Here is a 25,715-nt window from a genome sequence, read left to right on the forward strand (position 1 = left end):
AAGTTTTGAAGTATCACCAGTTTGTAGATAATAAAATTCATTGTGAAGACAAGTTTTAACACTTCATATAAATGTTCAACTAAAGTTATAAAATTAAATTCAATTCCATAGTTCATATAATTTGAAACTAATATTCTACATTAGAAATGGTTTTCATAAATTAAAAGTTAATTCTTATTGGAATTTGAAGGTTCACCCAATCTCCATCTCTCGGTTTCGAAACTCCCGTGACCGTAACCGTGACGAATTGGTCATCTGATAAGCTAGAAATTTTGCTCATATTGAGTTTAACATAAGAATTGAAAATAGAACAATCTTTCAAAATTCTTCTATTTATCAATAAAAAATTTGATACAACAGGGAAGTTTTGGTGCAAGGTTTTAGTGTGTAACCACAAGGTCTAAAGTTGAGGACATTAAAGGAGTAAGAAAGATAATGAGTAAAATGGATACATGTTTGAGAATCCAATTTGAGGAGTCCATGGATGAAGAAGATGAATGAGAAAGAAAATAAGAAAGAGTGAATGTGTAAGTTAGGCCAAAGCTTTTTATGTGATTGGTTTATATCATCAATCAAAATTCTTTCACATGAAATAGTAATGATAACTCTTAAGATATCTTAGAAAAAAATAATGATTATTCTTAGGATATGGTATGGCAAAGTGAGACGTGTGTATATAATTAAGAGGATATTTTTTGATAAAGTTATTTAAAATATATTGTGAAATTGATATAGAAATAAAAAAGAAAACAATACTAGTAACTAATATATTAACCAGATATTTTTACTGCCTATTTTTAATTAATTATATATTTAATAATTTTTAGGCAAAATATCCTTTTTGTCCCTTAGGTTAACTTCAGGGTTCATTTTGGTTCCTTAACTTCAAAAAGTGTTATATTGGTCTTTTAACTCTTCAAAAGGTGTCATTTTAGTCCATTTTGTCACATTAGCGACCGAAAAACTCAAAAATCGGTCGCTAAATCAGTCGCTAATATGACTAAAAGGACTAAAATGACACCTTTTGAAGAGTTAAGGGACTGATATGACACTTTTTGAAGTTAAGGGACCAAAATGAACCCCAAGGTTAACCTAAGGGACCAAAAAAGATATTTTGCCTAATTTTTATTATTTTTAATTATTTAGTTTTTATGTTTACAATCTGCTATATTTTAGTATATACCCTATGTTATATTGGTTTATTTTGTATTCTTTTTAAAAAATTATAATATATTAACTGTTAATTTAAATATCATTATTTATTATTTATTTAAATATAATCAATAATATTGAATTTCAAATTTTTGTTATTATTATTTTGTTATACTCCCCCGTTTTTTATTATAAGTCGTTTTGGAAAAAAAAATTATATTTAAATATAAGTCGCTTTACAATTCCAATGAATAGTTAATGCTACTTTTCCTATTATATCCTTAAATATTTATTATTCTCTCTCCTTTCAATTATATAAATTTATCTTCCACATGTCATTAATGAAGGATAATTTTGTAAAAACCTTCATAATTTCTCATTTTCATACAACAATTATTATTTTTCTTAATCTGTGTGAAAAGTCTAAAACGACTTATAATAAAAAACGGAGGGAGTACCATAAAATCATTATTAAAATATTATAATTTTTATTATATTTTATGATATTTTTCGTTTAATATCATTCTCTATTTATAATCCTAATTGCATTAATCTTTCATACGATTACTAAGATTTTAATGTCATTCCCTATTTAATCGAGTTAATTGTATTAATCTCTCACACAATTATTAAGATTCATGTTTCCAAAAAAAATTATTAATAATTTTTGACAAAATAATAAAAATAAATGGAGAAAATTTATTAAAATTCCCTATTTATAAAATAATAATTAATATTGTATTAAAGTCTAAAATTATATGCAAATATATAATATATCATTCTATATATTAATTTTTTTTGTTATATCAAAATAATCCGGTGATTGTTTAAATTAGAAATAAATAAAAAATTAAAATAAGTGGAGAATTATAGAGACGGACTATTTGAATAGAATTGTTTTTGTTTATAAATAAAATATAATGAACTTTTAATAAATAAATTACCTAATAATTAATATCTAATAAAATCATCAATTGATTAGAATATAATAGATTATACATAGAATTTTATTTAACTAAAGACACTATCAAATTAAATTGATCTCTTATTTATTTATTTTAATCATAATTAAATATTATTAAAATATTCAACATCAAATATCATATCTACAGAATAATAATAATTAAAAATAAAATAACAAATATATAAAGAAAATTAATAATTTAATTACATATTAAATCATTGTAAATATTTAAATTTTTAATTTCTATAATTTCTTTGATTTGATTCTAATCTTTATCATTTTATCACAAAAATCTATAAATTTATAAGTTTTCCAAATTAAAATTGATTTCATATAGATTGTTTCTCAGAAATGAATGTCATCTTTAAAATGGGATCTTATTTATTTCATATCGAGGAACTTTAAAAAAGATTTTCGTCTTAATTTCTTAATTGATATTATATATTTAAAGACTAAATAATTTTTTTGGTAATTTATAAAAAAAAATTAACAAATTTTATTCTTTTTAAATTAGTATCATAATTTAAAAATTAAATTTTTTTTATAGTTAAATAAATTAAAATTTTAAATTATAAAGATATTTTTATAAACAAAATATAGTTTACTATTGATAAAAAAAATTTATGTGTAATTAATAACAAAGACATAGTATAATGTTAATATAACTTTATTTGTAGATCATAAGTAATTATAAATTTTTTTTTAACATAAGAATTTTTATCGTGGTACCTCGCACGGGTAGATATTCTAGTAAATAATAAAACACATAACACACACTATCTAACAAACCTGTACATAGATAAAACTAAATAACAAAAAAAATAAAAAATATTGGCTTAGTTGTAACTTTGGTCCTTATATTTTGTCTTTTTCTCGATTTTAGTCCCCCATTTTTAAAACCACGATTTTGGTCCTCCTTTTGAGTTTTCTATTGAAAAAAAGACAAGAATAGAGACTAATTTTGCATAAAAAAGTAAAATAGGGGGACAAAAATTGCACAGAAAACTTAAAAAGAGACTAAAATAGTGATTTTTAAAATAAAAAGATCAAAGTCAAGAAAAAGACAAAATAGGAGGACTAAAATTGCAATTAAGCCAAAAATATTATAAGAGTCTTTACAATCTTAAGTAATGACGAATGCCAAGACAAATCGATTTGCGTACAACAACTTCTTATGAGATCTCACAGCAAGTATAAAAATTCTTTTAAGTTAAACAAATTTTAATCGCAACAAACCATAACTAGGACATATTGAGTCTTAACAAGGTGAAGACAAACAGTGCCGGCCCTACCAATCTCGAGATCTAATGCAGAATTTTAAGTTAAATATTTTAATATAAGGAAAATATTTTTATTTTAAATTTATTTATTTTTTTATGTTTTTTAATGTAAAATCATTAAATTATTCTATTAAATTTTTTTCAACGGGTATATAAAATTAACACATCTAAACAAACTTCTCATCATTTTTAAAAAAGTTATAATTGAAAACTATTATCAAAGTTTTTTTTTAAAAAAACCTTAAATTTCAAGTATTCTTTTATGCAAGAGAATTTAAAGTTCAAGGAACGCTACTGCACAAGGTTCGAAATATTTAACGATTAAGTCGTGGTTAAAAAGAGCCTAAAAAATATTAATTAAGGTTAAATAATAATAAAATAGGACCTTTATTTATTTTCCAGAGTAAACCATTATAAATTTACACACAACTTTCAAAATCTTAAAACGACCTTGATTTTTAAATTAACCATGCAATACAAATTCTAAAGAGTTGTTATTATGATAGATTCTTAATAGATGTTGTTATTTAAATAAAAAGTAATTTTGTTTTTTTTTAATAAAAACATCAATTAAATTGATCCATATAAATATAAAAAAAATTAGGCCCTAGACGGTAGCTTTGGTGGCCTACCCCCTAGGACCGGCCCGGAAGACAAGGCCATAAAACAAAACAAAATCATCATTATTGTGATGGCGTCAACCTAAACACTGTGAAAACTACGTATCTCAACAAATATGAAAATAATCAGAGATCAGGGTAGAGATGTCAATTGGACTTATCTCTAATGAGTACTCGCAAAAATTATTCACAATTGGTTGGATAAAAACTTGCAAAATTAGTACAGGCATAATCATGAACAATTAACCACTAAAATAAGTGAGTATGACCATGAATGCAAGTACAGGTGCCTTAGTACACAACCCACCTTATACCCGATATATATATATATATATATATATATATATATATATATATATATATATATATATATATATATATATATATATATATATATATGAGGAGGGATCAAATTACACCCGAAGAGTTACACCACGAGTTACACTCGTTCAATAACTACATCTCGAATTAATATTTTTTAAATTCAACCGTTGGATTGAAACATAATATCATATAGATCATACCTATAAAGTTTGAGCTTAATCTATAATGATTTACTATGTCATTGAATTACATTAAAATTAACGTTATATGAAAGCTCATTTTGACGTTAATCTTTGGATATCTTGATGATATAGTAAATTATTATAGATTAAGCTCAAACTTTATAGGTATGATCTATATGATATTATGTTTCAATCCAACAGTTGAATTTAAAAAATATTAATTCGAGATGTAGTTATTGAACGAGTGTAACTCGTGGTGTAACTCTTCGGGTGTAATTTGATCCCTCCTCTCTCTCTCTCTCTCTCTCTCTCTCTCTCTCTCTCTATATATATATATATATATATATATATATATATATATATATATATATATATATATATATATATATATAGAGCATATCATATGAGAATGACATATTTATATGAGAATGGGAGAATGAATCTGAACCATTGGATTTTAAAATAAATGGTGGAGATTATAAGTGAATCTTTTTTTTTCTCTCTCCTACTTCATTTATTTCAAGATGCGTGAGAGAGAGAAAAAAGATTCATATATAATCTCCACCATTTATTTTAAAATCCAATGGTTCAGATTCATTCTCACATTCTCATATGATATGCCCTATATATATATATATATATATATATATATATATATATATATATATATATATATATATATATATATATATATATATATATATATATATATATATATATATATATATATATATATATATATATATATAGGGAGCGTATCCGGTGAGAACTGATATCTTTTATGAGAAACGAGAACTATTAATATCAACCATCAGATTTAATTAACGCTTAAGATTTAATAATTCCACATTAGGAGCACTTTATTGAATCTTTTCTATTATGTTTAATATTTTCATAAAAATATAATCTTACCAAAAATATTTTTCAATATACTTTTTGATTTTATCATTAATATACTTTTTGATCCTTTATATCTATTGTAAAATAAAATCATATTTTTTATTATTATGGAATTTTAATATTATTTATTTTACTAAAATATACATGTATGAAATATACAAATTTTTTAATATTATTATTTATTGTATTTTTAGGGAGTTCCAGATATTATTATTTATAACAAAAATCATATTTTATATTTTTGTATTGTTAAAGATTTTTTTGGATATTTTAATTCGGTTGATTTATTTAGTTTCAATTTTTTTAACTACAAATTCTACCATGGTGACTATTTTAAATAAGTTTTACAATTATTATAAAATTTTAATAATTGTGAACTCTTTTTGATATTGGAAAACTAGAAATTTTAATTTTATTATTTATTTAATTTTTTCGGATATGAAGTTATCATTCTTGCAAGTAGCATATTGAAAAACATTTTCATTCTTGCAAGAAGGATAATTTTATATTGAAAATAAATAAATAAATAATAAGATCAAAGTTTATAATTTGCCAATAGCTAAGAGGGGACATGATTATTAAAATATTATAATAGTATAAATTATTAAAATAATCACAAATATAAAATTTGTAAAAAAAAAAAATTTCCAAACACGCAAATAAATAAATCAACCAAATTAAAATACGGGTAATACTTACATTTTTTTAAATATTTTTAATGAAACACAATGAATAAATTAAATGAAAATATTTTTTTCTTATAATAGAAATATTTTTAATCAAATAAAAATATAGATTATAAATCAATAATGTTTTTTTTTATTTAGTAGAACTTGCTAAAATAATTATTTTCTAACTAGTAAATAAATAAACCATCCAAAGTAAAATATAGGTTATAATTTCAAATTCTTTAACATTTTTAATAATTGAATATATAGGTGAGAGATAAATAAAATTCTTAGCCAACAAAAATTAAATAAAATTTTACACCTTAGCCATGTCTATTTTACAGTAATGATTATTTTAATAAAATAAATAATATCAAAACTCCCTAACAATAAAAAAAATATAGAAGATGATTTTTTTAAACAAATTTAAAGAATCAAGAGAGTTTGAAAATAAAATTTACTATAAAATTAAATAACATATAGAATAATATTTTTGGTAAGATTCCATTTTTATGAAAATTTTAAATATTAACAATAATAGAAAAAGATTCTATAAAGTACTCTTTATATGGAATTATTAAATCTTGAGCATTAATCAAATCAAATGGTTGATATCGATAGTTCTCGTTTCTCACAAAAGATATCAGTTCTCACTGGATACGCTCCCTATATATATATATATATATATATATATATATATATATATATATATATATATATATATATATATATATATATATATATATATATATATATATATATATATATATATATATATATATATATATATATATATATGGGAGCATATCAAGTGAGAGCATTTTTAAATGAGAGATGAGAGGAAGAAATATCAACCATTGAATTCATCAAGAGAGAGAAATTTAATAGCATCATTAATGTGTTAACATTCTCTCTCTTGATGTATCCAATGGTTTATATTTCTTCCTCTCATCTCTCATTTAAAAATACTCTCACTTGACATGTTCCCATATAATGTGTTAACTTATATGCATTTTAATATAAATATTTATTTATTTCTTAACTCAACAATAACAGTTTTGAATTATTTTTTAAAATGTTAAAAACTTAAAATGACGTGATAAAAGAATAGCAAACAAAAAACAAACTAGAGAAAACAAACAACAAGACAACCCCCTCCCTCCATTCGACATAAAACCCCTCCTGAAACACCAGACACACACCACCAAAAAACTCACACTTTTCACCTTCTAACGGAAGAATGTACTGTCACGCTCGAGGACGTGTACATGTTACTAGGTTTCCCAATTAATGGAAAAGCAGTGAATGGAAACATTCAACAACTCAATGCTCTATGCGAGCAAATGTTGGACGTAGATTTGGTCGAGGGTGACGGCCAAGACAAAGCGAGGGGCCAAGGTATTAAGCTATCGGCCCTTAAAGTTCATTATGAGCGTTTGAGGTTGAACCAGTTTTCGACCGAAGAGCAAAGAATAATGAAAACTAGATTTTATATTGTTATTATTTGTTAACTTGTTATTTCTCGATGGCACGAGGAATAGTATAAATTTTATGTACTTGTGTTTGCTTGAGGACATTGATACCATCAAGACATATAGTTGGGGTTCTGCAGTTTTGGCTTACCTCTACAGCTCCTTGTGTAAAAATGCTAAAAAATAAAATTTTACATTTTATGGATGTGCACTCTTACTCCAAGCACGGGGATGGTGGAGAATGTCGAGGCTAGCCCCTGAAAATCCGCACATGTTTGTCTTCCCGTACGCGTTAAGGTAAGTTAATGACGTTATTTATTTAGTATATTTATTCTATTAATAATTGTAAAATAATTTGATTTCTCTTTTTTTATTTGTTTAGGTTTAATGCAACTGGATTGGATTACAGCCTAACGCCCAAAAACAAAATAACTTTTTATCGCCAACTCTTGGATCTTCTTCGACCAAAAGATGTATTACCACTGAACTTTCCATCTTCTAACTAAATTTGTAACATAAAACATCTTCTCTAATTTGTAATATAATTTTTTACATTGCAGTTTACTTGGAGACCATATTTGGAATTAAGCCATGAACCCAACGAAGCAGATGCAATTGTTTGGACAGCAAAAACGCCTATCGTACGGTTCACCACTGTGGAGATGTACCACAATGACTGTGTCAAACTCCAATTTGGCATGCATCAAGAAATCTCAAAAAATTCAGCGACCAGTGGTACATAGAAAATTGGAAGTCATTCGCTAAGGACTTCCGTAAAATGTGGGCTCGTCGTTCCAACTATGTCCTGAAATTCCCGGTGGCGCCAACCGAAATGAAACCAACAATTGAATATGTCAACTGGTAGAGATTGGTTATAAATCCTGAAATGATTGTGTCTGACCCTTTCTATTTAGAAGATCCGCGAGCATAACAACCGTATTTCCAACAACAACAACCACACTTTTTCCAACAACAACAACCACAATATTTCCAACAACAACAACAACCAGATTACCAACAATAACAATATTACCAACAACAACAACCAGATTACCAACAACAACCAATTTACCAACAACAACACCAACACATGTCCACCACCCAACAATTCCAACCACAAAGTCAAACTCAACCACAAACTCAACCCCAACCACAAACTCAACCCCACCACCAACGTTTCTAAGACATCGATGTGGCGGGCTCATCCAGATCCCCACTTAACCCCGACACAGGCATACCTGACGATTATCAGTCATACAACCCATTCATCAATCAATCATCACAATACCCCCAACCAACAACCATTGGACTTCAGCACACCACCACAACCATTATATTTTAACCAACCCGATTCGAACGCCAACTACCAGAGACCACACTTTGAGGCCGCACCACCAGGAGACATCTTGTCCCACCAAGACATGGCTTTGAAGGCGCCGCGGGCACCCGCCTTTCCTACAACGAGAATTATAGAGGTCAAGGTCGGTTGACAAATTTTTGTAGGCCCGGAATGCATTGAAGGGCCATCGACCCAAACACAACAAGAACCGGAAAGAGGGCGTCATAGGAATAACGGTATGACTAGGGGAGCACTACCAACTCATGAGCCATCTAGACGAGTTATTAGACCTCTGCCGTGCAGATCGTACCAAGGTCAACCGCACTAGGTCCACCAAAAATGTAATTGTAGACCCTATTATAATTAATGTAATTCTAATTTTTTTTATTAATATAAAATGGTAGTTCTTTTATTAATAATTATTTTTCTAAGAAAAAATTTAACAATGTAAAATAAGTTAAGTTAAAAAAATAGTAATGGTTTAAGTTTGGGTTAGCAAATAAAAGGCAAAAAAAATAAACGTTGTCGCCACTGGGCCTGGCGACTTGGCCCATAGTTTAATTGATTCGTCATTGGGCCTGGCGACTTGGTCCAAATTTTAGTGTTGTCGTCACTGGACCTGACGATAATGTATTAGTTTTTCTAGATTTTGGTCATTTGCGTAATATTTTAAAAATGTTGGTTATTTGTGAAAATTTTTTTAAAAATTTGGATATTGAAAAAAAAATCAAAAGTTAAAGCTACAAATAATTAAATAATATCAATATTTTAATTTATTATTATAAAAAGTAAATAATATTAATATTTTTAAAGTTATATACGTATATCAATTTAATGCTTATTAATAAAATTGGATTTGGGACAGAAATTTCCTCTCGTTTCTTCCGAGCCGCCACCGCCGCCGTCGTCGCACAAAGCCGATCAACCACAGCCTTTCGTCTGTAGTTTCTCGAAGCACCGCCGGCAGTGAAGCGCATAACCGCTGATCCGGTGAGCTTGCTAATCTTTTCCAATTTATTCATAATCTCTTATCGAAGTTTCAAATTTCGATGCCGAAAGCTCATGGATAGTATCACATTGCTAGTAACTGTTGTTAACCGTTTTTTATTTATGCATTTATATTGAATCATTAGTACCGAAAATTTCATCATTAGGATCTGTTAGATTAACTCTTAGGGTGTATCTTTGCTGTGTGGCTGGTAGCTGTCAAAACTTCGACTTAGTTCCTTGCAACTTGTAAAGATCTTGCCAAAAGTTGTTCACTAATAAAGTCTAAGGTTTGTCTTCATTATGAATTCCGGAACACAGAGAACGGAGGTAGTTCCATTACTGTGTTTTTGCTTTACGACATGATCAGACCATACCGGAACTTTAGAATATAAAGAAAGGAGATTGCTCTGTCTCTGACTTCCCAACGGTATCTTGTTTCTGTCCTTGATAATAGCTTCAAACTTCTGTTTTCACATCATTAAATTGATTTTTGTTCTCTAGCTTGATGGCAATTGTGAGTGAAGTTCACTCGTATAGAGAAGATGGTGCACGGCACTAAGAATGATTGGATTGTTCGAAAAAGCATATCCGCATTGGAGTGCTCAACCATAATTGCTGACTTCGGGCCTAATAGTAGTTTCTGGATAGTGGATACCATGTTAGAATAGAAGCAATAAAGGAAAATTGTGAAAGATTGCTAAACCAGAGAGGGAAAGCTCTTTGATATATGAAAACTCTGTAAAAATGTTCAATTGAATTAACATTGAGTGAATTGTGTACGTGTATAGGGATTAATCTATATAACTCAAACAATACGCTGGTTTGGTATACTCTGTTATGACAGGAATTGCCAAACATTGCATCCTCACAAATACATAATATAATGACTATTGTAGACTAAGAATGGTACTCTCATAATTAATCTGGTTATAATTGTAAATTTAAAGTACTTTTTATGTAATTTTACGGTTTCTGACATTCTGTGTTATTTATTTATCTATTTATTTTCAGAGTTTGGGGTAAAGATGAGTGTAGTTCAGAAGTTTTTCATTGCATCACTATTCATGTGGTCAATCCCTATTGCAATATTATATGCTTTCAACCATAATCTGCTTCCTGGTAAGATTCTGGAATACTTATACTAATTTTAGTTTTTTGTTTGTCCGGAAGTGGTGTTGACTTGTATTCTTATTTGTTTGTTTGATATTTTATAGCTGTTAACTTAACTGGAAAGATATATGTAAAATTGACTTGCATTGTATTAAAGAAAATATTGTTCATTGTTGCTTATTTTCGTCTCCTTGTAAAATTGATATTTGTGTTGAAGAGATGGTATCTTACTATTTTTATTGTCAAAATCTAATAATGAGAACATTGGTGATGACAACTGGTGAAAAAAGTTGTTTCTTTAAGACTTACTAACTTAAATTTGCTTATTCAAACCATCATGAAAATTTGTTCTGAATGTTATACATAGTATGTACCATTTTAAAGAAATGTAATTTACTGTTTCTGATAGAGTTTTTTTTGTTTGAATAATGCTTCCGATGATGAAGTTAAACATGCTAAAGTTTAACGGATTACTTTAAATTGACATTTTCTTTTTTATTTGGACTTTCATCTAACTGATCTTCAAATTTTGAGTTCTTCTTTGCCTTGTTTATTAAGTGCTTCTCCTATCTGCTTGGGTATAACAGATTTTATCATTCCCAAAACACATCTCATCATACAATCAAATGGAAGTTTTGAAATTACCTTAACGTGTTTCTTTTTCTGTAACAGGAATTTCCAATTTGTCACCTTACTCCATGACTCTAGTGAGCGGATTTCTCGCTGTCATTTCTGTTAACATAGTCATTGCGTTTTACATATATTTGGCAATGAGAGAACCTGCTGATAAACATGAACCTGATCCTAAATTTCTTGCCGAAGCCAAAGCTAGTATAAATCAGTCTACAGGAGATGCTCAACAATCTTTCCAGCCTCTCAAGAAACAACAGTAGGTTGGTGTTTTTTAGATTTTTTATGGTGCTCATGTTGAGAAGGAAAGGGGGGAAATGGGGATGAAGGGAGAAGGTCCTGAATTGTGTGCTGATCATACTTCTGTTATGAAGTTTGCACACGGTCCATCTTGTGAACAACTTATGTTTTCAATGTTAGTTTTGTATCATTTTATTTATACATTTCAGTTCTGAATATTTTTTATAAGTTTTTGTTGAAAAAAAATTTAGCATCCTACTGAAGATGTAATGTGATAGAGCATGATGTTATTTAGATTTAAGTAAAGATTATGACTAAGATGTAGTATTTTATTTTGGTCACTATCAACTTCAATGACCGATTTTATTTTTTCCAACGATATGAAGCCTCTAACAATCACTTCAGTGTTACAAAGTTTATGTTCACGACAAGTTTTCTTGTTCCGAAAACCTGCATATACACTCTTTGACAAATTGTCAGCCAGACCAAGTTGCATTACCTCTGATTTAGGCATTCCTTAGACTTCTCAAATAACTGAAAAACATCAAATTCCAAGGATTTCATTCCATATTTTTTTTCTTGTTTATGTCTCCATTGCTTGTTCAAGGTGTATTCTTCAAAGATTCTTGAAAATATCAATTTAGAAACAGAGTATGTTCCTGGAATACCTGAGAGAATTCAAATCAACAAAGAAGTGGACAAGTGGTTGAAATAGCAATAGATGAGAGTTGGTTCACCACTAGCTCTTTTTGTAGAATTTTATTTTTTAAGGAGAACTTTATACCAGTTCTTGAATTAAGTCCTCCAACTTTCAATATATTTTGTACAACTAAACAATTACTAAAGAATCAGCTAGAGGCCAAGAGAGTTATTACAGAACATGAAAAACTACAAGACTTGGATGGCAGCAAAATCATAAAAGAATTGAAAAGAAATTCTTAAGGTTGGTTTAAGAAAAAGGCTTTGTATTGTGTTACTAATATTTTTGCTCCAGCTCTGTCGAGCATATTTAAACACTGTTTTTGTTTTCACATGATCCATGTTGGAGTAATACCTTTCGAAGTAGATACAAGAACATGTGGTGATTTAGCAAAGAGGTGTGCTATTTGTACACTAGATTTTGATACACCGTAGTTATACCGTATATAACTATAAAGCAAAATGTTCTTGTGCACAAAAACCAAAGTAAAATGAATTATTAAAAAAATAAAATAGTAGATCTTATAAATACAACTACGGTGTAGTTGTTAGAATATGGTGTAGACATATCTTTTCCCTTTAGCAAAATATAAGAATACGACATATCTTTTCCCTTTAGCAAAATATAAGAATACTCTAAAGCATGTTCTTCCACATGTTTGGTTGTTTGTGAAGATACATATTGATTATACCAGCCATGAAGATATGGAATTGATGATAACTTGAATTTTGGAATATTTTTGAGTTAATGTCCACATAGAAAAAAGCCAAAGAAAAAAAAGTTTCATCCTATGAAGAATTAAGGTCGAATTTCTAACAATGAGAGCTTAGCGGGTGGTCTCTTAATTATATCAGGAAGCAATTGAAATTCATTTTGGTAGATACATTGCTTTATTTTTTGAAGTTTATCTTTTATAATTTTGAGGATAAAGTTGTTTTTAAAGGGTGAGTAATGATAGAGCATGATGTTATTTAGATTTAAGTAAGATTATGAGTAAGATGTAGTATTTTATTTTGGTTAGATTTTTATTATAATTGTTGTTTATTTGGGCTTTAGGCCTTTTATCTCTCTATCCATTACCAGTTATAAATATATATATATATATATATATATATATATATATATATATATATATATATATATATATATATATATATATATATATATATATATATATATATATATATATATATATATATATATATATATATATATATATATATATATATATATATATATATATATATATATAGATTTAAGCAAGATTATGAGTAAGATGTAGTATTTTATTTTGGTTAGATTTTTATTATAATTGTTGTTTATTTGGGCTTTAGGCCTTTTATCTCTCTATCCATTACCAGTTTTATATATATATATATATATATATATATATATATATATATATATATATATATATATATATATATATATATATATATATATATATATATATATATATATATATATATATATATATATATATATATATATATATATTTCTTTACCCACCTCCCTATGGGTGGTCACCTCCTGCGAAAAACCAAAACTACCCCTGCTTCGGAAGTTCATTTCCGAAGGCGTGTTTTTTTAAAAAAATTGACTTACTTCGGAAGTTCATTTCCGAAACAATTATTTCGGAAGTTCACTTCCGAAATACTGCGATTTCTGCAGATTTATCAAAACACTCCCCCTCCCCCAATCATTTACCCTAAATCAAAACAAAAAGTGGCAGAGGCGAAAATTTGTGCAAACAGAATTCCAAAGCTGCATCAAGGCTCCAATCACACTGTTAAACAACATTCAAAAGCCTTCAATCCTAACACTTTGTAAGTTTTGAAATTTTTAGATCTATTATTCAAATGCATGTTATTTAGGGTTTTAATTGCATAAATGATATATGGTTAGGTTGTTAGTAGTATTTAGGTTGTTTAGAAGCATTTTGATTTGGTTTGAAGTTTGGTTTAGGGGTCTGCCATGGAAGTTGCAGAAAACTCCATCGCAGGGGTGTTTCGGAAGTTCATTTCCGAAAACACCTCCATCCCAGTTTTCGGAAATGAACTTTCGAAATGTATCAGAAGTTAAAAATTTTTTGTTTTTTATTTTGTCTCGCATATTAATCGATTTCAATTGTTTACAGGAACATGTCTTCTAGAGAGGGCGCTAAGGGGGGAAGAAAGGATTCTTCAAAGAAAGAGGTGAAAGAGGTGAAGGAGGTGAAGGAGAAGAAGAAGGTTTCGACCGGCTCTACTTCTCGTTCCCAGGGGGCCCGGGGCCCGGATGCTCAAGCTCAATCTTCAGGCGTGAGAGTCGTGATCAACGCTGATGGTTCTGAGACTGAGTGGGATGAGGATTGGTATAATTATCTTCATTCGGAGGAGTTCGCTCGTCGGGAAGAATAACGTGTTTTATTTTGTTTGATGTGTATTTTGTAACGCTCGTCGGGCAGAATAACATGTTTTTGTTTTGTTTTGTTCTGATTTCGGATTGTATCGCACAGTGTATTTGTATTGGATTTATCATGTTAGTTTTTGGAAGTGGTAACCGGGGTCGGAACATATGACGAATGAGGTGGATGTCTGGAGGAAGTAGAACTGGAGATACGTCCACCACGAGACAAAGTAGCCAATCAATGTAAGCTATAGTTTATGATTATCATCTGGGGAGGTCATTTCTAAAAAATCAAGATTAAAAATAATAAGATTTTTTTTCCAATTTTTTGTAATGACGTCCCCTGATGATAATGATAAATTATAGCTTACATTGATTGGCTCCTTTGTCTCGCGGTGGACGTACCTCCGGGTCTTCTTCCTCCGGACATCCACCTCCTCCGTCATATGTTTCGGCTCCGGTTACACCTCCTCCGTCATTTGTTACTTTCAGTTGTACGTATTTTTATTAAAATAATAAATAAACCTTTTGAAATTTGGAAGCCTTTTTTTCTCCCCACCACTCTCTCATCCCCACCTTCCCGTGTTTAACAATATGTAACTTTAATTTTATGTAATATTATCGTTGTAATTTTCACCCGATTAAATAAAGCGAATTGTTCATTTTCTTCTGTCCAGACCTATTTTCGGAAGTGCATTTCCGAATTCCTCCAAGGGGGGTGCGCTCGGAGATGAACTTCCGAAACACCACATTTTCTGAAAAGTGACTTTATTTCGGAGATGCATCTCCGAAATCAATATTTTATATTAAAAAAAACACGTTTTCGGAAGTTCATTTCCGAAAACACCTTTTTTCCAATAAAAAGTACCGTTTCGGAAATGAACTTCCGAAACAAGGGGTATTGTGGTAAATTCACCGGAGGTGGCCAAGAAGGTTGGGAGGTGGGTGAAGAAATTCTCTCTCTCTCTCTATATATATATATATATATATATATATATATATATATATATATATATATATATATATATATATATATATATATATATTCTCGTTCAGAGATTTAAAATTATGAATCAAATAAAAAATGTTATTTCAATTTTCTTAGATAGCTTTAGTGTTAAAGAAATCTTAGTTCTATAATTTTGATAGAAAAATCTTCTTATCATAGTGCAAGAGAGTGTTACGTGGAGTTCAAACGTAGTCTCAGTTTTGTTACCTACAATTTAAGTGACTTATTTTCTTTTTTTTTTAGCAAAAAGAAAAGATATCATTAAACAAAAGAGAAAACAAAACAACACAAGGAGGACCAAACCAAGACCCCTTAATGACAAAGCCTAAGTCTAGGAGTACCCTTCTTGTCTAACAAGTAATCTCTAATAATATCTTCATGAACATAATAATAATTAGATGTAGTTTTGGTATTTAAACCAATGCTAGCCAAAGTGTCAGCACAGAAATTGACCTCTCTAAAATTGTGAGATATTCTAAAGTCAATACTTAGAGTGTAATCCCAACAAGAGAGCCAACGAGACCCATCTTTCAAGGCACCAAAGCATGGTTGTTGCAAGCATTCATGAATCCGTTTCAATCCAAAGTTTAACAAACTTTTTCTCTTTTGCCAATTCTAGAGCCATAATAAGCGCAAGGAGCTCAGCCGTTTCCGAAGACTCCTCAGCTAAGAAAGAACTAAAGCTCACAATATGACTAGCATTATGCTTGAATTGCACTAGGATGGTACTTCATGACCAATTAGTTTTTATCCTCTTCTTGAGGTCTAAAAGAATCGTCTGCACACCTCATGATCTAACATCAGAGAAATAGACAACATACGAGATTTGTCCATATAAGAATATTTTAACATTTTGCTATATACGAGATTTTCTCATATACAAACGTTTTAACATTTTTTTTTATATAACCTTGGTATATAAAAGTTTCATTGTCTATATGTTCATTTAGTAAGGACTTTTTATTTCCCAAGTCCTTCATCTCAAATAATTTCTTTAAATAATTTATAGTTTTTAGAATCTCTTCAGGAGTTCCAATAATTTTATGTCATCTACATTGACATCTACTATCTCCGTTTTTATTATAAGTAGTTTTGAACTTTTCACACGTATTAAGAAAAATAATAATTTACATAATTGTCCTTCATTAATGACATGTGGAAGATAAATTTACATAATTGAAAGGAGAGAGAATAATAAATATTTAAGGACATAATAGGAAAAACATCATTAATTATTCATTGAAATTGTAAAACGACTTATATTAAAATACAATTTTTTTCCAAAACGACTTATTTTTTAGAACTTTTCATAATAATACAAGGACTTAAGAACTTATTTGTATATCTTTCCCTTAGCAAATATTCACTGAGACAATTATATCACTTGTGTCCATATTGTTTTAATGTATAGATAGACTAGTTCATTTTGATGGAGTAGCTTTCTCGATATCTGAAATCACGTATCTCTGATAATTTAAACCCTTTACGGAGTTTTAATAAATGCCACTATTAAGTTGGGTGTACAAATAAGATGTCACAACATCCATCATGTTCAAATTAAGTCTTTCATGTGCTGTAAGGCTAATTAAATATCAAAAAATTAATTGAATCCACTGCAGGTGGATATGTTTCATCAAACTCGATCTTAAGTTTTGTGAAAATCATTGAGCGACAAATTAAGCTTTATACCATTCTAATTTTTCTTTTTCACAAAAACTCATTTATATCTCATTAGTTTTACACCTCGAGGTATTCGGACTACACGTCCAAAAAAGATTCGCTTTTAAAGTGAGTTTAATTATTCTTCAATTGAATCTGTTTATTTTGACCAATTCTCACTTTGTCTATAATCTTGGATAAATTTTGATTCATGATTTGTTCATTTTGGTCAATTCTCACTTTGTCTACAATCTTTGATAGACTTTGATTCATGATTTGTTCATTTTGACCAATAACTTTGTCTACAATCTTTGGAAGACTTTGTTTCACGATCCTCGTTATCATTTATAATCTTTAGCACTATATTATATACAAATACATTGCCAATGTCGACTTTATTTAGTTATCTTAATTTAAATTCCATTCCATTTAGTTATCTTAATTTCATATTTCAAGTACTTGGTTAGTTCTTTTGGAACTGAAAAATACATTATTTCAAAGTGCTCTTAGAATTTTCAAATCCTCACTTGGGTCATATTTAACTTTAGTTCTTTTTCTAGTTAGAAGACTTTTAATATTGCAACCGATTTTCCTACCACGCTTTAGGCACAGTTACAACTCATTTGCAATATTAAGATTGTCCAATAGAATAATCTACTTTGAGTGGAGTATTAGCGGCTGATAATTTTCTTTCATAAACTTTGCAAATAAATAGTATTTTGAACTTCGAGGATCAAAATAATAAAATAATATTTTATTTCAAAACACTCATTTGAACTTCTGGTTTACACATTTTCTCTCCCTCCCCCTAATATTGAGAAAATTAATTTATCAATTGATAATCAGCCTACTATGCTTCAAACAAGTATTCAATTATTGGATCAAGATATATCTTCAAATACAAAATTCATGTAAAATACATTTTCTCGATATTCTTTCAAAACTCATCTTAGTGTGCTATATTGAAGCAATTGAAAAATCACAATATATTCAAAAGTTTATTTAGATGAGATGTATATGGTTATTAATCTAAAATAATTTGTAAGTTAAAGGGAGAATTATCATGCACTAACTAGTTGGCTTAATACGAATAAATATCTTAATACCATATTTTGGATGTTTCAAATATATAATTAAGAATTGATGATCTCATAAGTATCAACCATATAATTAATTTTAGACGTCTAAAGAATGGATCTTCAGGTCCATTTTCTTTTTATGAACATATATTACAAGATATTCAGTATCAACTTTAATAATATATGTGATGCTTATACCAGAATTTAAAAAAAAAATAGAAAACAAGATCTTAATCTAATTAGTTGGGAAAATAATTTCACAAACTTCTGGTTGTGAATAGAGACATATGCATGATCTTTTAGTCGATGAAACAATTAATGTCATAAAAACTCAATTTTTCACATTTTTCTTTGAAAACACATAAATTTTATTGGATTGAAGAAATTTCTGGTTCTTCAAAATTAATTCTCGCATCATAATATATTTGAGATGACCCAACCAGTTTTACCAACAATACACTTACGTGTGATATGTCAACTTCTGATTTACAATACTACATATGATTCTATTCTTATAATTTGATTCATTCCATAATGAATAATAAAATTATTTATATAAAATATATTTATTTTCAAATGATGACATATAATTTTATTTACAATTTCAACATCTAAATAAAAAAAATTATAAATTTTGATAATAATGAAATAGTACATAAAAACACATTACTACATTTAGAATACAAAACTTATTCAATAAATATAAATAACTCTATAAATTTTATACAAGAAATATAACTTAATAAACAAAATTAAAATAAAAGAAAATAAATATTTATTATAAAATTAAACAAAAATAAATATGTATACTATATTATTTTAAGAAAATAATTTATTCAATCAAATCATCACTAATGCTTATCTTTAAAATTAAAAAATTAAAAAATATCTATCATACCAAAAGAATCCAAATATTTAATTCATATATTTATTTATTTTTACATAATTCAGAATTAAAAATTAAAATTAAAATTTATATTTTCAAATATTTATTCATATATTTATTTATTTTTACATTATTCAAAAGAATTCAAAATTAAAATATCATAATTTGCATAATTTTATTATTATTCTTAAATATGAGTCCTTTGTTAATGGATGCAACTCTTTAAGAACATTTAAACACTAATTTTGTTATAATCTTCGAACAACAATTTTTATTGAAGTTCTTCAAGAAATCAACAATTTTTTTGTTATTATTCGGAAACTCAGTCACAAATTTTTACAAAGTTTTTTAGAAACTCAATCACAAACCTTTTTATACAGTTCTTCAGGAACTCAATCACAAATTTTTTTATTAATAAAAATAATAATATTTTGTAAATCTTCAATTATTCAAGAACTATAAAACAAATTTAATATTTTTCTATCCTCGGTTATTCAGAAACTACAAATCAAATTCATGATTTTTATATTCTTGAGGATACTTTATATGTTATAAAAAATTCATTATTTTGCTATCCTTCATACATGCTTTATATATTCTTGTAATTTCTTCAAAACTATATTATAAACAATTATTTTTGCTATCATTCAGAGATACTTCATAAGTTTATAAGATAGAATATCATATCATCATTCAAAGTTAATAAGGTAAAGAAAACATAAAAAAAAGATTTATAACGTGTTATGAAACTGAATAAAAATAATAGAAAAGAGAAATAAAAGAGAGTAAGTAATTCTGATACAATATGAATCCTATTTATAAGACATATATTCAGAGCCGTCTCAAATTTTTAGAGGCTCCGTGTTAGTTAATCATATTTTAACAATGACAAAATAAATAGAGGTCTTACTTAATCACGATTTAACTGGATAAATATTTTATGAGACCCTATTTTGCTATAATTTAACCATGATAATTTTGAGGTCCTGTACGGTAACCCGTATTGCACGCCCTCAAAGACGGCCCTGCATATATTATAAATAGAAAATTAACATATGAAATCTCCTAATAGATGAATATTTATAACAATGACAATATTATTGTATTTTTAAATTCATTTACGGGAATACTTATTTTAAAATATAGATAATGAATGATAATTATTGAATAAATATAATATTTTTAAAATATGAGTGAAGGAGATATATAAGGGAATTAAATTTCAGCAATGCTATCTTGACACTATTTTTCAGTGTTTTAAAAACCGAACTGGATCAGCCGGTCGGACCGGTTGAACCAAGAACCAGCCAGATAATCGGTCTGGTTCGATTGCTGGATCGGATATGTCATTGAACCGGTGTGAACCGGTCAAAATCGGTGTAAACCGGTGGTTTAAATGCATTTTTTTTAATTTTATTTTATTTTAAAAATTTAAAACAACATCATTTTAATTATTTTAATAAAAAATAAAAATAAAAAAAAATAAAAAAAGAAAACAAAAATAAAAATAAAAATAAAGTTTCAGATGCGGTTAATTTTGTTGCAAATGATTTTGATATTGAAGAGTGAGATACCAACATTGAAATAATTTTTTCTTCTTTAAAATTAAATTTAGTAGACAATGAAGTTACTTTGTTATAATTTATTCAATTAGATTATTTTGCGATTAAATTTTGTTTGCAAATATTTATTTTGTAATTTTATACTATTTTATTATGTGTGATACCTATGTTTAAAATTTGAATTTAAATTATGAAGTTGAGAATTTATTTAAGATATGATATTTTTAAAAAATTTAAGTGTCAGTTATATATTATAGAGACTGAATAATCATGTTCGTCATGTTTTATACCTATATAGTTTTGTTATAACGACCAGTCTATTCAACCGAGTTATCCGGTTTAATCCGGTTTAGTCATGCGGTTCGACCAATGACCCAATTGTTCGACCAATAAACCAGTGACCCAGTACCCTCACCGGTTTGATGTCCGATCTGATTTTTAAAACACTGCTATTTTCTATACCAAATACCTATACAGTATACACTCTACACCGTATTTATACGGTGAATAATATTTTTTATTAAAATATTATTATTTTTAAAAATATAATTTATTTTTTTAAATTTATTTATTTTTAAAATTTATTTTATAACATAAATATAAGGTTGTGTCATTAACCAACTTCACAATACTATTAACCACAAAAATATACACCATTAACCACTTATTTTACTTATAATTCATTAACCACTTTCAGTACTTCATGAACCAATAAATACAGAGTATTAACCATGTTCTGACAATAAATTATAAATGTATTAACCAATTTTTATACTCTATTAACCAACTTTATTTTACTATTTAATTTATGTTTGAGAACTCATTAACCATGTTATGAAATGTATTAACCAATTTTATACAAACTATTAACCAAGTCTAGAGGATATACATATTAACTTTTTATATCAGAATATATATTAACCAAACTTTAAACTGCATTAACCAAATTTGAGGAGTGCTAGCAACTCTCTTTTGAACACTCTCTCAAGCACTCACTTTCTTATTGGTTGATACATGTGTGGGCCCCTCACTATGAAAATAGGTCCCACATAAAGTAGTAGGACCCACACATGTTTCAACCAATAAAAGAGGAAGTGTTTGAGAGAGTGTTCAAAAGAGAGTGTTGCTAGCATTTCTCACCAAATTTTAATATTTTATTAACCAAAAGTAATTTTATAGAAAATAAAAAAATATATCAAAATTTTAAAATAATAATAAAATTTGTGAATAGTATATTGGATGTAGTTGTATGGAATTGGTGTCATGATACTATTTCTCATTAAATTTACATCATTTCACATAAATATGTGATAAAAAAGTAGATTAAAGATACGCATGCAATTATTTAGCATATTTTCATAAAAATTATGCCACACTAAAAAAATCAAAATAAAATCTCAAACATTAAAAATTAATTAATAAATAAAAAAAAATCCTCTTTCACCATATTAGTCATTAGATAGTTTTGATAAAAAAATAAAAAATTTCACCAAAACCTTCGAACATCGCCGCCGAGAAGAAAAGGTTTTTATCAAAACCTCCGACATCGCCGTCGCTTCTTGTAGTCGTCTCCGTCATCCTCCTCCACCTTCTTCAACATCTCAAACCTCCCATCACTAAACCCTAATTTCAATTCAATTCGATTCAATTGATTGATTCATCGATGGGAAAGAAAGGAGGAGCCAAAAATCTCCCAAAATCGGAATCAAAACCTCACAATCCTATTACACTGAGAGAAGAAGCCACTGGAAAATTGAAAACGAAGCCAATCGTTAACATAAAGTCACATTTGAGAATCGATCATTTGAAAAAGCTTGCTGTGTGGACCTCTACTGACCCTCACATACCGTCTTTGGCTGCCTTCTATGGTCAGCATTTGGCCACCGTTTCAGAGGCCGCTGGTGTACCTCCTGATCCTTCTTTTCTCACTTGCCAAAGGTTTGCATCTTTTTTTTTTCTCTCTGTTTAGTTAGATATCTTGTAGTGCCGATACATCTGAAAAAGGTGAGTCATTGTCAGAAACCGACACCGACACTTGTGATTGTATTTAGTTTATTCATTTTTTAAAATTATTATCGGTGTTGACGTGTCAGTGTCGAAGTGTTGGTGTAATTTAATATCCTCGTGTGTCTACTTATCATATGGTTTGAAGTGTTAGAGTTAGCATTCATTTGGTATGCTTTTGATTCATTTGTTAACTTTGTAATTTTATAGAAAGAAAGAGCATGTATGTGATAGCTCCTTGGTTATTGGTATTTTATGATCATGTGAGTTGTATCTCGATTTGATGAGTTGTATCTCGATTTGATTATGAAAAAAGTTGAACTCAGTTGATGTGAATCTTGAGGGATGTATTGTTGAATTATTTGTTTACAGTGCAATAATTTGATTGAACCAAAGCATTTATGTGAGACAATGGCAGTGCTCTCCATGGCGGAGAGCCAAAATCCCGCCATACAAGACAATTTGCAGCGGTGTTATAGCGGATTACGATGGAAAAACCTGCAATACCAACCGTTATTTTCCATTGCTGAGAGCCCAAAAACTGCCACGTATATCCGCCATAGCGCTGCAATTGGAATGCATGTGGGTCTTAAGATACATGTGGGTTGTATCTAATTCAGAGCAAAACTGAACCTTATTAGTATGACTCTCTTTGTTCATGTTTATTTTACACATGAATCTCATTGTGAATCACGAAGTTGTATTAGTTCTAAACATAACTGAACCTTATTCATATGACTCTATCTATGCGTATCTATTTTAGACATGAATCTCATTAATCATCATGAATCACGATTCATTTTGATGTATCGCGAACGAATGACCTTTATGTAGCCAGTCTCTTTTCTTGTCACCTATGTGTAGTCAACCACTTTCCTTTTGTTATTTTTTATTCATGACTACAAATCATAGGTTTTTTAAATTGTATATGTATTAACTTATGTTTTTGCACATGTTACATATTTTTACTTCAAAATGTCATATTTTTATGGATCACGTGTACTCCTCTTCATGAATCTTATCTAATATAGAATTAGAATGCAGACACATGAACCTGATAAAAGCAGTTTCAGCTTGTGCTACTCATGCAAGGATTAGTGTGTACAAAGATTGAATTAGAAATGAAATCATTAGTGAGAAAGTTGGGTTATTATAGGTTTCATGGTAGAAAATATAAATTTAGATACAGTTAAATGGATACAAAGAAAAGTTATAAATCTTGCCATAAACAGATATTTTGATTGAAATGTTTATTAGTATAATTGATTTAGGACTCGTAGTAGTTCATGTAGCCTACTAGGTCTAGTGGGAGAAACTTAGATTGTTCTTGACTTGGAAATTTCCTATGATTCATATATCATTTCTCTGCAGGTGCGAAACTGTTCTTCATCCTGGCTTTAATTCAACTGTACGAATTGAAAAGAATAGATCAAAGGTCAGACATAGGCAAAAGAAGTTTGGCAACATTGCCCAAAACAATGTTGTGTACAAGTGTCATTTCTGTTCACATCCGAATATCAAGAGAGGTACCCCTAAGGGACATTTGAAAAAAATATGCCCGGCAAAAGATAAACCATCCTTAGAATCAACACCAGCTACAAAACCAATTCTACACAAACCTTTTAAATTAGAGGAATACATGGTACGCAAAGATGAAGGCTGTGAAATACTCGCAGTTGGTTCAAAAGTTGTAGTTAAGGACGTCGCCCCTATGAAGGGTCTTGAAACTCCGCGTAGTACAAGTACACCAACATTGTTAGAAGCAAAGAAGAGAAGTAGAAAAAATTCTGCATCCAAGAACACACTTGAAACGCCAAGTATGTCTGTAAGAGTAGAAACTCATAGCACTGCGAGCAGAAGACGGAAAAGATCTTGGACCAGTTTAAAAGAAATTGCTCAGAGCAAAGAGCCTGATAATTTGACAATCCCATTTTTTTTATAACTAGGAAGATTTCTGCATATGTAATTTATTTTAAGATTGAGCCAGAAGGTTGTTTTTCTCTGCTAGTTTCAAGCAGTTTTGTTGTTTTTGCTGTGTTTGATGCTTTATTGTAGGAATTTTTTTACTGAGGAATGAGAATATTTAATTTTAGTTGTGGATGAAAATGATGGCTCAGATTAATTTTTTAATTCATAACTGACTTGATTAAAAACCACTAATAAACACTATATTATTGGCTCTTCTTTGTTTGATTTAGAAGGCTTAACTATGATTTTGGTACTCAATATAACTAGATAGTGCTTACAATCTCTATAACATGAAGTGGAGATCCTGATTTTATGACTGAGTTTTTCACAAAGTTAAGGATAAATTATTGGCGCAACAACATAAGTGTAGTGTTTTCTTACAAATTTTAATAAGTGGCTGGTGTTCCTTTGTTCCATGTCATTTTCTGAACCTTGAAAGTTGTTAGAAGCCTTGGGAGTATTTGGCCACTCATTAGAGTGAATAAAACAATAACGAAGCTACACTTTGTTCCCTGTTTGGATCCGCGGCGAAAAATGGAAGACGCGCGTTTTGGAGTAGAAGCTACACTTTGTAGTTTTGGAGTAGAAG

General features: G+C 28.6%; 2 protein-coding genes across 2 annotated transcripts; both read left to right on the forward strand.

The window, feature by feature from the left end:
* The first annotated feature begins 9,734 nt into the window (after positions 1-9,734).
* Positions 9,735-12,247, forward strand: LOC131647384 (uncharacterized). Its single transcript, XM_058917280.1, has 3 exons — positions 9,735-9,891; positions 10,903-11,010; positions 11,674-12,247. The coding sequence occupies exons 2-3, from the start codon at positions 10,917-10,919 to the stop codon at positions 11,892-11,894; spliced, it is 315 nt and encodes a 104-aa protein (XP_058773263.1). The 5' UTR covers positions 9,735-9,891; positions 10,903-10,916; the 3' UTR covers positions 11,895-12,247.
* A 10,366-nt stretch (positions 12,248-22,613) lies between these two features.
* On the forward strand, positions 22,614-25,264 carry LOC131647385 (uncharacterized). Its single transcript, XM_058917281.1, has 2 exons — positions 22,614-23,092; positions 24,530-25,264. Exons 1-2 carry the CDS (start codon positions 22,818-22,820, stop codon positions 25,098-25,100), a joined length of 846 nt encoding a protein of 281 aa, XP_058773264.1. The 5' UTR covers positions 22,614-22,817; the 3' UTR covers positions 25,101-25,264.
* Positions 25,265-25,715: the final 451 nt, after the last annotated feature.

This window comes from Vicia villosa, linkage group LG2, assembly GCF_029867415.1.
Source record: "Vicia villosa cultivar HV-30 ecotype Madison, WI linkage group LG2, Vvil1.0, whole genome shotgun sequence".
Classification (NCBI taxonomy): Eukaryota; Viridiplantae; Streptophyta; class Magnoliopsida; order Fabales; family Fabaceae; genus Vicia; species Vicia villosa.

Excerpts from the sequence above, each read along its gene's own strand:
- LOC131647384 (XM_058917280.1), top strand. The coding sequence starts at position 10,917 with ATGAGTGTAGTTCAGAAGTTTTTCATTGCATCACTATTCATGTGGTCA. Across the intron at positions 11,011-11,673 it reads CAACCATAATCTGCTTCCTG|GAATTTCCAATTTGTCACCT; the intron begins GTAAGATTCTGG and ends TTTCTGTAACAG.
- LOC131647385 (XM_058917281.1), top strand. The coding sequence starts at position 22,818 with ATGGGAAAGAAAGGAGGAGCCAAAAATCTCCCAAAATCGGAATCAAAA. Across the intron at positions 23,093-24,529 it reads TCTTTTCTCACTTGCCAAAG|GTGCGAAACTGTTCTTCATC; the intron begins GTTTGCATCTTT and ends ATTTCTCTGCAG.